General features: G+C 50.1%; 3 protein-coding genes across 3 annotated transcripts; all 3 read left to right on the top strand.

The window, feature by feature from the left end:
* Positions 1–6506: 6506 nt before the first annotated feature.
* Positions 6507–7046, top strand: PtA15_5A757 (uncharacterized protein; the record flags this gene model as incomplete). Its single annotated transcript, XM_053169552.1, has 1 exon — positions 6507–7046. The coding sequence occupies one exon, from the start codon at positions 6507–6509 to the stop codon at positions 7044–7046; it is 540 nt and encodes a 179-aa protein (XP_053020738.1).
* Positions 7047–9874: 2828 nt separating this feature from the next.
* On the top strand, positions 9875–11765 carry PtA15_5A756 (uncharacterized protein; the record flags this gene model as incomplete). The annotated part of the gene is made up of 5 exons (XM_053169551.1): positions 9875–10260; positions 10305–10556; positions 10609–10735; positions 10820–11559; positions 11756–11765. 5 exons carry the CDS (start codon positions 9875–9877, stop codon positions 11763–11765), a joined length of 1515 nt encoding a protein of 504 aa, XP_053020737.1.
* Positions 11766–12470: 705 nt separating this feature from the next.
* Positions 12471–13628, top strand: PtA15_5A755 (uncharacterized protein; the record flags this gene model as incomplete). The annotated part of the gene is made up of 2 exons (XM_053169550.1): positions 12471–12906; positions 12976–13628. 2 exons carry the CDS (start codon positions 12471–12473, stop codon positions 13626–13628), a joined length of 1089 nt encoding a protein of 362 aa, XP_053020736.1.
* Positions 13629–14580: the final 952 nt, after the last annotated feature.

Here is a 14580-nt window from a genome sequence, read left to right as displayed (position 1 = left end):
ATTTTGTTTATCGCACTGAGTATGGGGTTGGAATGAGATAGGACGGGGTATTGTTTTTGGCAAAAACCAAATTGAGCTGTCAAATATCATGCAATGTGATTTAGCACGATGTTGACTGTCAAACCCGCCAATTGCCAATTGGCAACTATCCCATCCGATCCAAGTCACTCTCCCAACGCACCAAGCTGTAAGTCGTTTCTGCCCAGCATCTCATTCCGCCAACCGACCCATTTCGCTTGCCTATCATTCCATCGCAGTCCAAAATCCAAATTCACCTCACAAATGGTTTACGTACCATACGATCCCCAAATCAAGGCAGTTGCGGTCAGAATGTCAATCAAAGGCCATCCACGAGACTTTATCCGAAGAACTCTAGGCCATCAAATCTCAAAACAGTCGTTCAATCGGTGGCTTCACATCTTTCAACAAACTAAATCAGTAATCCGCAATCCAGAGGAGTACGAGCTCCTTGGTCGCCCCAGAACAATGACCACCAAGGATGCGGCGTTCATGGTCCAGCTTGTGTGCGACGAACCTGGTCTATTCTTGGACGAGATACGTGAGCGGCTTTACGACTCGAGTGGGACTCTGCTCAGCATCAGTGTGGTTCACAAGAACCTGGTAAACCACTTATCAATAACTTTGAAGAAGGCCGAGACCCTCAACTCCAAGAAATGCTTAGTGAAGAAGTTCAGATATGTGGAGAAAATGCGATTCTATCCCGCCAACTTCCTGGTTTTCACAGGTGAGCCCGCCCTTATCTCTTCCCTTTTCATGGCGTCACGGTGCTGAGCTGAAAGCTTTGAATTTCCAACAGATGAAAGTGCGATTTGCGAGCGCGACTTGCTTTGGACGCACGCACGCTCCAAACAAGGAACTCCGGCGGCTCGTTTTATCCAGCGTTCAAATCCTATCCGGCTCAGCATCCTCCCGGCGATTTCAATTAATGGTCTACTGGCTCTGACCGTCCGGGAAGATACTTTCAACGCTCGGAAGTTTGAGCATTTCTTAAAATGGGACCTGGTTAGTCCAATTTCAATACAGCAGTTTCAATCATCAAGGCTCCTGATTACTTTGACCGCCACCCTAGATTCCACAAATGAATCGCTTTCCTGCGCCCAACTCGGTTCTAGTCTGCGATAATGCGAAGATTCACCGCAGCGATTGAGTTTGGGCAATCTGCAATGCGGCAGGCGTCCGGCTCATCTTCCTTCCAGCTTACTGCCCAGAGCTCAATCCAATTGAGCTCTGTTTTGGCATCCTCAAGGGACAACTGCGCCGAACTCAGGCAATGTCATTAAGTGAACATCCCGAATGGGACATTCGACGTGCTTGCGCACACGTGATGACTGAGAATCTCTGTGGTAAGCTTTATTGACATGCCGGCTACACAGTTCCATCATTGAGGCACTATCCCCAGTAGTTCCTTATTTTTGTGTTTTATTCATCTGGTCCTATATCTCTCTATCTCGTTGTCATGTAAACTATCAATCTGATTATGTCATGTATTGTGCAATCTAGTCAGTCTTGTCTCCAACGGAATGCAAGATATGATTGGTGAGATGTGAGAGTTATGTCTAGCTCTAGCGGTGAGGGTACGGTCTATGTCTAGGTATATGTCTAGGATATGTCTAGGTAAGTGTACGGTCCATGTGGTCAAATCGATATTGATCTACTCGCCATTCAAAAGACTAATGAGAACAATGGCATTGGTTACCAAGGCGCTGTTAGTTATGTCTAGCTGTAGCGGTGAGGGTACGGTCTATGTCTAGGTAAGTATACAGTCCATGTGGTTGCTGTGAGTTCTCGCCAATCGAAAGACTCATGAGAAAAATGACATCGGTCACCAAGGCGCAGTGATATTTGTCGGTATATCTGCCTGCCATCGTGGGTATGATTGAGCACCATAAAAGGAGCTGAGTGCTGGTATGATTTTCCCTTTCCCACTTGCTCATCCACCTCTTATTTCACTTCTCCTCCATCCATCACTCAATACAAAATGAGCTCTTCTGACGAGTCGCAAAATATGTTTAAAGTACCACGTCCATCGCCCCTCAACATTGACTACCTTTTCTACATGGAGGTCTCAAAAATATCCGGCATGATCAGTCCTACCCGCACACTCCTCCCGCATTCCAAAAACTGGACGAAAATCATTCCTGTTGCGGTTCTGGAACCTTTAGTCATAGACATTGTGTCTTTGACCTGGCCTAAGTTTCAAGAACAGGTCTTGACTCACTTGAAGTCGGGAGACCCAACCCATGATGTTTACCAACTTATACTCGACCTTCACAATAAGCGCAGGATCAAGTGGGTGGTGTCCATTACGAACCATAAGGACCGCGTTGTAAGGGCCAAGATTGGCGGCGCTGCCGATTGGGTCAGCTTCTCAAATGCGGCGTATGAAAATTACCCCGGTCGTACCGACCTGGAGCTTGTGATGGAGAACCCAAGCTGTGCAGCAGGAGATAAGGTAAGCTTCTGACCGTATGATTCTGCTTCATCAGTGTCAGTGTCCGCTCTCATAATCTGATAATGATTTGATTTATTTACAGACCTTCGAGAGCATTAGCAAGACTCGCCTGAACGGAGTTGTAGACACCATCCGGAGCTATGCGTCGGCAGTCGGTCCTCAAGGGATAACTATTGTTAATCCATTCGATCGGCGGCAAGTCATGCATGTGAAGAATGAACACCTCAGCAAATGGGCAGAAGGTGTCATCCACAACCACATTGGTGTCAGCGTCCGAGTCCTGCCTCCTACCAGCCATTTTGTTTGGGGCCTGGTCAATGATGCGCCGAAGAGTACCTCACATCCTGACAACTCACCTCCCGCTCAAATCCGGCGGCTCAGCGGTCCCAAGCTACCAACTGACTCGGGCGATGAAGAAGAGATTGAGGTCCTCACAAGTTCATCCGCCATGGGTACGCGTGCGGTGGATGAACAAATACCACCAGCGACTGGTCCACAACCGCCTCTGATCCCACAATCCGCGATGGTTGCGCCGCTAATTCCAATCCCACCAGCCTCCCCGCGATTAGAAAGCTACGAAATGGAGACTTACCTCCGGGCCGCTTTGATCAATCAAGGTGACACATACACACGCGGCCGCTTGATGAGCTTGGGCATCCACCACTGGGTTTTCTTCCGAACGTCAAGCGAGGCCGAGCTCATAGGTCTTGGCTTTCCAATTGGCGTCGCGCGAGCCTTAGTTGAAGGTGTTGGACGTCTTGAGCGGCACGATGACCGAGAATATGATCACGAACAGGACTATGAATATATTGCGCAGCGTGGAAGACATGGAACGCCGGCTACCCCTTCCCCGCTGATATGACATGTATTCCTATTTTTCATGTATTGCCTGTTATTCCTCATGACCTCTGGGAATAGTCTTCCCGTATTCCAGTGTATTTCCACATAACCTCTGAGTATTCCCTCACTGTTCCATGTTTCCATGTTTGTTTCTTTTTTATTTCTGTATTTTATTACACTCATGACTTCCAGGAATAGCACCAATCCATGTTACAACTTTCTTAAGTCCAAATCATTGGCTCCTGTGAGTTGAGAGAGAGAAGTCTGAGAGACGTCTGACATTGGAGAGAGAAATATAACCAGCAGAGACAATGTGTATGGACAACGTGTATGATGACATTGAAGAGAGACAGAGAACCAACCAACATAGACAAAACTCGCACACACGCTAGTACAGGATAGATAGACACACAAGCGAGTCGTACAAATTATCTTCTAGCTAGATATTGATCGTATTTACTAATGTTATCAACCAAAGCTGTAACTACGCCTACCGTCAAGCCAAATTGACGGATCTCATTACGAGAGAGGGAAGATCCAGGGCGGAAGTACTTGTGGGAAATGATGTCGTTCTCTATGAGGATTTTGTGAACCATTGATACGTCTCTGAGTCGTAAAAACTGCAAGTACTCAAGAATCGGTGGATTCAAGTCGGGATTACTATCCGAAGACGGAGCTGGAGGAGTAGGAGGGGCAGGCGCGATGTGAGTGGATGGCTGCGATGATGATGCCACATTGGCATTGGCCACCAATGATCCTACATTTGCTGCGATGGCCTCAACTATAAACTGTCGCAACGATAAATCGGATTGCAACGGTTGTGGTGGATCGGCATTGGCTAGTTTGGTCTTCTTTGCTCCACAAATGCAGTAAGGTAGCAAACTTCTTGGGGGGGGCGTCAAGTTAACTCCAGGCATATCGGGGTCAAGCTAAAAAGGCAGATAGATCAGTAAGAAATATACAGAAATAGACCAAACGTTCAAATAGCTCACAATACACATGGCCCATTCTTGACATGCATTCATTGTGACCACAACGTACTTGTTGGGATCCGACGGGTTGATGAAGACCGGTGTGTTCGTATTGTAATCTTTATTTAAAGCGCAGCCATTTAGAATCTTGCGCATTTGAAAGTTAACATCGTTCCAGTCTTCCGGGTCGATTTCATCTTCCTCATTGTCCTTGTCAGTACCAGCCGCAGAACCATTGCTTTTGTCATCTCCCGCCGCCTTGCGCTTGAGAGCTCGGTTATCTTTGACCGCTTGTTGGTACTGGGCTCGTTTGGCCAAGAGGTCTGCTTGTACTCTGCGTTTGATAACCGTGGTTGGATTGGTCATGCGGAGTGTCAAGAAAGCCTCCGGGTTTTTGACTTTGGTGTTGAGAAACGCATCGATCCAAAGTTGATAGGAGTCGACATCGGTTATCTTGACCCAGTCGCATTTGAACCATCCCTTGACTCGGGGGATGCTCACAAACCAATTCAGTTCATGCTTCTTCTTATTCTTCCCGAGCACCTCAAGAACTAAACTACCCGTGTTTGCAACTGCTTTATCACATCCCGACGCCACAAGTGATTGAAACTCCTCGAGTGTTGTTTTCCCCGGAATGATCGTCACATTAAAATCCACTTTGGATGGAACTGGCATCCAATTCTTGATGTTTTTTTTTGCCTCGTTTAGATACGAAGAGTTTGAACGAAGTCGTCACATCCATTTGAGTCGACTATAACTCAACCATATGTACAATGATCAGTTACAAATCAATATCTTTCTTGTTAAAGGGTAAGAGGGAGGAGGGAAACTCACTGGCTGGGATGGTAAATCACTACTCTTTTTCAAGGGCTGACGTCGGCTGTTCACCGGTTGCGGAGCTGGTGTATCAGGCAAGTCGGGTTCTTCGGATTTGTGTTGCCAAGCAGCAGGTGCAGCCATTTCTGATATTTCTGGCAAAGGTGATTTGATTTCTGGCAAAGGTGATTTGCTGTTATCCGGTGGCGGAGCGGGAGGCATGATTTCCGTCATAGTTGGCTGTGATTTGGTCGGGTTGTGGAGCTGGAGGATGATGATTTGGTTGGGTTTGCGGAGCTGGAGCGGATCAGGAGGATTTTGGATCGGGAGGATTTTGGTTGGGCGGATGGATGGGGCATGTCTGCGAGTGGCACCCGCGAGAAAGTAAGTGCAAGTGGCACCTGTCAGATAGTGAGCAACAGGATTTGCAAATGAGTATGATACTCGTCAGAGTGTGTCATCCACCAGCTGCATACATTAGATTATGTCAAAAGGCAGAAACTGCGAGCTTTAAACGTGTATCTCCATGTTTTTTGGGAACAACAAAATTTCATAAATTTCTCGGGTCCAAGCTTTCTGGGAAAGACAATACACACATCGCATTTCTTTTCCAGGTGAAGGCTCTTTGCTCCAGCAAGCCTCAGACTTCAGCGGCATGTGGAAGACATGCCTTGGCTCACTGGCCGCGCACTAGTCCCGCCGAGCCAGGTCCAATCAGGAACTGATGCCCCTGCAACTTGGCAAGCCTCCATTCCCAACAACAGCAGCGGGCCCACTGCTTACTCCCCCGCCGTACTCACAAAGCCCAGGCTGCCAAACCCTCAATGGAGTGACTGTCTCAAAGAACTCTTATAAGCGCCGGCTACCTTACGCTCGGACGGCACTGGTCAGGGCTGAAGTGGAGTGCGTTGCTGCCTGTCGCAGACAAAATGTCAAGCCGGGCACCGAACCGGAACTGGCGGGTAATCTGGGTAATCTGATCATGGATTGAGTTGGAACACCTGCAGACGGCAGTCGTAGGATGACCCATTGATTCTAGATAGCATGGGTACCTGTCCCATACGGGTTTTGTCCTCTAGTCTCAAGTTGCGTGGATTGTGTAGTCGACAGTGGCAACATGTCGCCAGCGCCTTGAAGCACCTGATTGGATTACAGCCACCTCCCATGGTCCCGCGAAACGGGCCTTCCTTCGCCCGATACCGGCTCATGGCCAAGTCGCTGGCTGCCACCCAGGCATAAAAACCCGAGCTACCTCGCTCCCCTCCACACCGCACCTCGCCGCCTTGTGCCTTCAATAAGTCACTCGCAGTCATACCCCAACCCTCACAAATTGAAAAGTGAGCAGTCTTACCTCCTTAGCTACTTTCACATTCGGGCCTCCCTGACAGGGTCTGCTTCCATCCCAGATGAAGGCCTGCGACTTGTTCAGCCGCCTGCTCTCACTTTCGGCGCTGGTCATCGGCGTCTGCTCAATGGACGACATTGGTTATCAAGACATTTTCAAGCACAGCTGGGCGGGAAAAAATGGAGAAAGCCGACAAATATTCGGAAACCGCATGGTCCAAACTGCAGTTTCCGTGGACCACATCCTTGGGAGCCCTGGGAAAGGCGACTACGGCATTTACATCCGCAACCCTTTAAAAGTAGCTGTGAAGGTCCGGGTCGAAGTCACTCCCATGGACGGCGACCCTCTCCTGGACCGGCCCATCACCGAACACATCATCGAGCCCAATCTGGTTGATCCCAGTTCAACAAGAACAAAAGTGCGCAGATTGCACAACCATCCAAGAAAAGTAGACGTTCAATATTCAATCACCGAGGCGGATTACAAGGAGCTCCTCGGACCCCTGAGCCAAAGTCAAGAGTCTACCGTGCTCCCCTCTGAAGAAGTCCCCCACTCTGAAGAAGCGCGCCCCTGGAAGAGACTGAAGCAATGGTCATCGTAATCAATTTTGTAACCGCTGCGCTGCGTTTAGCGCAGCGGTTTTTGTGCCGCTGCGCTAACCGCTTTTTGTTTTCCTTAAAAAAAAAATGATGATTTTTGGCGCGCTAAAAAAGCGGGCACGTACCGCTGAATCGCTGCATTTCAGCGGTAGCGCAGCGGATCGAAACGTGAGAACAAAAGTGGATCAAGTTATCTTAAAAGAGGTTTAACACACATTGAAATTCCGCTATCCGTCAAATTAGCAATAGTGCAGCGGTTGTCCACTCCCGCTGCGCTATCACTAATTGCCCTGGGTGGGTAGAGGCCAATTGCTGCGCGTAGCGGTTAGCTCAGCGGGGTTTTAACAGCCTCTGGGACGTAGCGGGGTGACCGCTGCGCTGCGCTAAATGACCGCTTTTTTTAGCGCAGCGCAGCGGTTACAACATTGTTGTAATGCAACCAGGGAGTCAGCTCTCCAGCTGGTTCGCCGGGCTCAAAACTGGCCTTGATGGTGGGCGAGCGTCACAGCGTGTAACCCAGCATGTTACACCACGGGCGCATAATTTTCAAAGTTTGTTGTCAAACCGCCCAAGGCAATAATTTGACATCGACTCGCCGCAGCTACGGCAAAAAGCGGTCCCGGTGAGGCCAGACCGCCAATCACCATCTCCAGACGGGCTAAGGCTAGCCTTCCACACAGCAGACCTCCTAGCCCCGTCGGGAAGGAGTTGCCATCGATGAGCCGGCAATCTCTCCACTTTACAACGGTGCTGCAAAACTGTGCTGGCCCACCGTCCAAAACAAAATGCCCTGTATTCATCCCGGCAAGAATACCGCCCAGCCACGGTCATGGCATCGCAGCACAGCCCCATGAGACGCTTCCCTCAGCTCAATGTGGACATCATTCGGCTATCCACCAAGCTTGAAGTAATGTTGAAGAGGGCCATTCTTGCGCAAGAAAATGCTGCTCTGCCTCCCGGCGAGCCTCTGCTCTTGATCTATGCATTTTTACATATCTGTTTTCTAAATTTCTAGCCCCCCCTGTACTGAGCTCTTGTATTTCTCTTTGCTTTCCACACTTCCACCTTCACTTTTGTTTTTTTGTTGTATTCTGTTTTTCCGGGCAGATTGTTTCCTGCCTTGGATGTGTGCGCAAAAAACATTAATGACTCTCTAACATTTCTCACCGTTATTGGTGGCATTGTGCGTTGCACATTGCGTCCCGCTACCGCGAGAAAGCGGGCAATACCCGCCAGTTTCATCTTGCCGCGGACGGTCGCACGCGGTAGTGGTGATGGGGTGCTGTACATGTGGCGTGCAATGTTTTTAGTGGCTTATGAGCCATTGTGTATCGGCCGTCTGTTCTGGCCACCCCGTTTGGTGGACGTGTTGCAAGCAGCTGACTAACGTCGGGCTGCTTCCGTCTGGTGACGTGGGGTTTGGACGGCGGATTGGGCGAGGGAATAGGAGACGGCTTCATGAAGCCGTTGTGGGGCCTGGCACGGGGCCCGTGACTGGACCGTATGTTGTTGCGGGGGAGGTCCTGTTGTGAGACGTAAGGATCAGCCCGTCCCCAGACGTTCTAGTGCACCCCAAACTTAACACAAGCGTACCCTCCTCGGAGGAGCGTAGCGACCTCCGAGGGAGGGACTTGCCTCTAAAGTCACATGTCTCGCCCTACAGGATCGAGACAAATGGCAGGGAGGACCCTACGCTCCCCCATTTTCCCCAATGCCTCCCTGTTTCCTCTTGATTCAGCCCGCGCCCTTTGCACCATTGGAATGGCAAGCTTCTTAGCTTATTTTTGCCCACTTCAAACTCCCCCATATCCATCCCCCCTGGCAAGAAATGTCCTGTAAATTTTTTTACATGGCAGATTTATGTGACCAATCCCCCCCTTTGAGACCGCGCGGGCTCAGGGAATTTCAAATTTTGAGCCCAAAAACGGCTGGATCACCACTCCAGAACCACTTCAGGGCAGGAGGAGTGGGCTAGTAATCATGGGGGCAAGTTGGGTAAAAAATGGTGAAATGGAAGCTGAGATTGCAGACTACAAGTCTGTCTACTCAGATCGTTTTTAAACTAAAAACTACATTTTTAAAAACATTTTGAAAAGAAAATAGGTGTTTTTTTGCCAGAAATTCTTGAGTCTGTAGGGCCACTGGTGTGACTTTAGAGGTAAGCCTCTCCTTCGGAGGCGCTTTGCGCCTCCTCGGAGAGACTTAGTTAAGCTCGAGTGCACCCGGGGTAGGTTACAACACCCCCCTCGTGAATAGATCACAATGTAGTGCAACTTTCTTTTTTTTTCTGGGGTGTCAGTTACACATAAATACCATCCGTGTCTTTCTCTACAATCCATCTAGAATTTCACGAAGTCATCCGATTCCCCGCATCCATACAAAACAAGTCTTCCACTCGAGAACCACATTCCCAAGCCTCACTTGTTGACTTCCTACCCTAATTGCAAAACACAAGTGATCACATAGCTCGGTATTGAGATATAGCCTGCGCCGAGCTCTTGTGCCAAGGAGAGACAGACGAAAAGGCGAAAGATGCTCCCGCAATCCAAGCCCTTGGCGAGTTCGCGCTGGACCTTCTCAGAGTAGTGGCCGGCCATGATTTGCTGAGTGAGGAGTGTGCGGTGACGGGTGCTGTTTTGTTCAGATACATCTGTACCGTTTGAGCCGGCTTGGCTTGGCCCAGCGCCGGTCACTGGTGCTCATGCAGATCCGGCCGCTGCCTCCGATTGGTGGACTAAAGCCAACCGTAATCCTCCCCTTCTTTATTTATTCATAAGCATGTCTTTTCCAAGTCACTTCGGCGGCGTGTGGAAGCATCTGGCCTTGCCACATGGCTGCCCTTCGTTGGCCGCGCACTAATTGTCCCAGCGAGCCATATCCGCTGGGACCTGATGCCCCTGCAACATCAGAGGCGCTGCAACCATCCAATCCCCAAAATAGCAGCGGGCTCACTGCTTACTCCCCCGCAGGCTGCCAAACCCTTAATGGAGTTACTATCTCTTATAAGCGCCAGCAACCTTACGCTCGGACGGGACTGGTAAGGGCTGAAGTTGAGTGCGTTGCTGCCTGCCGCAGACAAAATGTCGAACCAGATACTCGCCGGCGGCCGAACCTGGCCGAACCGGAACTGGCAGCCCCGGCTACAACGGGTGATCTGGGTAATCTGATCATGGATCGAGTTGGAACACCTGCAGATGGCAGTCGTGTCCCATACGGGTTTCGTCCTCTAGTCTCAAGTTGCCTGGATCTGTAGTTGACAGTGGAAACACGTCGCCAGTCATCGTCCGTATTCATCGCCTGAAGCACTTGATTGGATCACAGCCACGTCCCATGGTCCCTCGAAACGGGTCTTCGGCCAAGTCGCTGGCTGTCGACCCAAGCACCAAAAGCAGAGCTGTCTCTCCATTCCAACTGCATCTACCTCCGGACACCACCCCGCACTCGCTTGTCTCGCCGCCTTGGGCGTTCAATAAGTCACCCAAAGTCATACTGCGACCCTCACGAAGTCAAAAGTGAGCAGTCTTCCATATCTATTTACTTTCACATTCACGTATCCCTAACCAGGTCTGCTTCCATATACCAGATGAAAGCCTGCAACTTCTTCATCCGCCTCCTCTCACTTTCGGCGCTGGTCATCGGCGTCTACTCAATGCTCGACGTTGGTCATCAAGAAGTTTTCACGCACTACTGGGTGAGAAGAGGTTCTAGAAGTACTACTAGTAGGACACAACAATTCGGAAACCGCAAAGTCGAAACTAGAGTTGGCGTGAATTAGATGTCTGCAAAAGACTACGCCCTTTACATCAACAATCCTCTAGAAGTAGCTGTGAAGGTCCGGGTCCATGTCGATCCCATGATCGGCGATGACCCTCCCCCGGACCCCATCACCGAGACGTACATCATTGAGCCCAATCTGGTGACTCCCTCGCAACAAAGCAGAATATGCGAATTGGAATATTTTCCACAAAGAGTAGAGGTTAAATATGCAATCCTCAAGGCGGATTACATTAGGCTCATAGGACCCCTGATCCAAAGACAGGAGTCTATCGTGCTCCCCTCTGAAGAAGTCCTCATCGACGTCTCCTCAATGCTCGACGCTCGTCAAGAAAAAGTTTTCACGCACATCTGGGCGACACAACGTGATGAAAAAAAGTCACAAACACTCAGAAACCGCCAGGTCCGAACTGAAGTTTCCGTGCACAGGATACCTACACAAGTGGACCACGGCATTTACATCAACAACCCTTTAAAAGTAGCTGTGAAGGTCCGAGTCGAAGTCACTCCCATGACTGGCGACAACCCTCTCCTGGACCCCATCACCGAACACATCATTGAGCCCAATCTGGATAATTCCTCGACAGCACCGCAAGTGCGCACATTGCGCAAGCTTCCACAAACAGTAAACGTTCAATATTTCATCACCAAGGCGGATTACGAGGAGCTCATAGGACCCCTGAGCCAAAGTCAAGAGTCTATTTTTCTCCCTTCTGAAGAAGTCCCCCCCTCTGCAGAATCGTCCTCCTTGATGAGACTGAAACATTGGTGATCGTAATGCAAGTAGGGAATCAGCTGTCCAGCCGGTTCCCCGGGCTCAAAACTGGTCTCGATGGCGGGCGAATGTCACGGAGTGTAACCTAACATGTTAGGTCACAACACCCCCTTCATGAATAGATCACAATGTAGTGCAACGTTTTTTTTTCTGGGGTGTCAGTTCCACATGAACACAATCAGTGTCTTTCTCTACAATCCATCTAGAATTTCACGAAATTATCCGATTCCCCGCACACATACAAAATAAGTCTTACACTCGAGAACCACATTCCTAAGCCTCACTTGTTGACTTCCTACCCCAGTTGCAAAACACAAGTGATCTTACATAGCTCGATATTGAGACATAGCCTGCGCAGAGCTCTTGTGCCAAGGAGAGATAGACGAAAAGGCGAAAGACGCTCCCGCAATCGAAGCCCTTGGCGAGTTCGGGCTGGACCCTCTCAGAGAAGAGGCAGGCCATGATCTGCTGAGTGAGGAGAGTGCGGTGGCGGGTGCTGTTTTGTGCTGGTCTGGCTCGGCCCAGCTGTGTCCGAAGCATCAGACACAGGCCTACAGCTCTCCGGCCGCTGTCTCCGGATAGGTTGACTTTGCCAACCGTAATCCTCCGCGAGCCTAACACAAGGCCTTGGTGAGAGCCCGAAGGGCAGCGCAGGCTCTGATCTGTCTCTCCCTGCGGCCGGAGCAATGCGACCAGGGGCCACTCCAGCCATCAGCCACCCACCCCGAGCTATGCCGTAGGGAACTACGGGTCGACTTCGCCGACCTGTCGAGCTGCGGGTGTGGGATGAGGAATTGCATATTCAATATGCGATTTAGGTGTTCCCAAACCTTGGAGCCTTCGACGACATCCCTCCTGGCCCAGCAATCACGATAAGATGGAGGCTGACCAGACACTCCCTTCGTCGCTCGAGTCGCTTGGACAGATCACCAAAGGAACAAGCCAATTGAACAGCCAGCTGGACGAGCTTCTGGCCACCCAATCGACAGACTTATCACCAGCCACCACAACATCTCTCGGGATTTCGCTCCTGGACCTGAAGAACCATCTCTTGACGAGCTATCTGCACAACCTGACCAACCTGCTGGTCATCCGGATCTCTCAAACCAATCGGATCCCTCTGGAGGAGGAGCAGGAGCAATGCTCAAGCCAGATCGTCGAACAGTTGGTCTGGTTGCGGCTGGTGTTCGAGAGGCTGCGACCGATGGAAGCTAGGCTGAAGTACCAGATCGATAAGCTGCTCAAGACCGTCCTTGAACTCGACCAGCATTCGTTCTCGAATATGACTGCTGAGATCGACCATGTGATGAATGGTAAGGCGAACTGTCTCACTCTTTCACTTCGCTGGGAAGAACACTGATCAGACGAACTGTCTTGACCAGATCCACTATCATTCAAGCCCAATCCGGCCGCCCTCGAAGGACCAAATGAAGCAGAAGACGACCGGGAAGCTCATGATGAGGACACTGGTGGACGACAGAAAGAAGACCGAAGATCGAAAGAGGTCTACCGTCCACCGCGAGTAGCGCCCGTCGCTTATCCGGAGGCTAGTGGGAAGACGAAGCGGCAGGCCCCAGCCCCGGTAGCCTTGAGGGAGCATGTATCTTTGGCGACAGCGGCGCCGCTTCCGGAGTCGACGACCGGGCTTTCGAACGCGGCGACCAAGTCCTCCAACCGAGCCAAGGCCTTGGCCCGAATGAAGGAGTACGAGGAGGCCAACATGACCCGGCTGTTCTCGACCAAGAAAGACGCCCGGCGCCGCAAGAACGACGAGGCCGCCGTCGCCCTCGGCATCGAGACGTCCGCCGCTAGCAAGAACCAGAAACGCAAACTCGGCGCACTCGAGGGCGAGTTCGATGGCGTCCTTAACGAGATCTCCAGGACTAACGATCGCTACTCCGCCCATCTTGGCGGCCCCTCCAAGCCGCCACCCCGGAAAAAAATCCCCTCCGCTTCCGGCTCATCTGGTCCTGCTAATAATCGCAAGTTCAAGAAAAAGGGCGCGTTCGATAAAGCGCTGAAGAAAATATCTTGATCGCGTCATTTGATCCTCTCCATTTGGGGTTTTTTTTTTTTTTTTGGTTTTGTTGCTCAATCTTAATCTGTACAGACCAAGTGCCCACCCATCTACCTGTACCAGATGACACGTGACACTTCTTTTCCCCTATTATTTTCTTTTCTCAAGGAGCCAGTCAAGGGTCTCCTTGAAGAAGACGCAATTTGAATTGAGACATCATCTTCAAGTTGTTTGGCAGCATTTGATTTTGTTCAAAGCTGGGGAGAAAGTGTGGCCTTGTAGGACTTTCATCTAGAAGGCTACACAAAAAACCAACCACCGTTGCTAGAATTTCACCATCTCTCAGGTTTCCTACCCACCAGAATGCATATACATGTTCACCTTATGTCCCACAAACTGTCCCCCACCATTGTGATAGGTTAAAAATCCTTGGCTTAAGATAGTTTCCCTCCTCTTTTCCTTCTGGCTCACTGATTGTAGTTGCTGAGAGATCTCGTCTTCGACATCTGCCTTACTTGAGGCCCCAGTAATAGAGACCTGTGATCTAGACTTTTCCTCTTGAGGCTATTGTGTTGCCCCTTGTACCCCACTCAAAAACCAGTGAAGGACTCCCAACTGGAGTCCTTACAAAAACCCAAGATATTTTTAGGGCCTGTACCATAGCACACGTGTACCCACTGTTTTCCATTTTTCTCAGTGAAAACTGTTTTTGAACAAAACCACATACCATGGGGGCTCATTTCAGATCAAATCAAGAAAACAATTCCTTAGATTTCTTGCCTGTTTTCAGAAACACACTCATCCCGTATTTGAAAACACTGTGCATCAACTAGAGATTGTCAATCAGTGCCCGTTTGGCGGTCTCAAGCTATTCAAAAGAAATAAAAGGCTGCAGATGAGACCAACATTGCTCAAACAGACAACATTGGTTAACTTCTCAGCTGTTTCACCAAAGCCAAAAAAAGCTGGA

The sequence above is a fragment of the Puccinia triticina genome, chromosome 5A (assembly GCF_026914185.1).
Source record: "Puccinia triticina chromosome 5A, complete sequence".
NCBI lineage: Eukaryota > Fungi > Basidiomycota > Pucciniomycetes > Pucciniales > Pucciniaceae > Puccinia > Puccinia triticina.
Note: the sequence above shows the minus strand (reverse complement) of the source record. Positions and strands in the feature narration are given on the sequence as shown.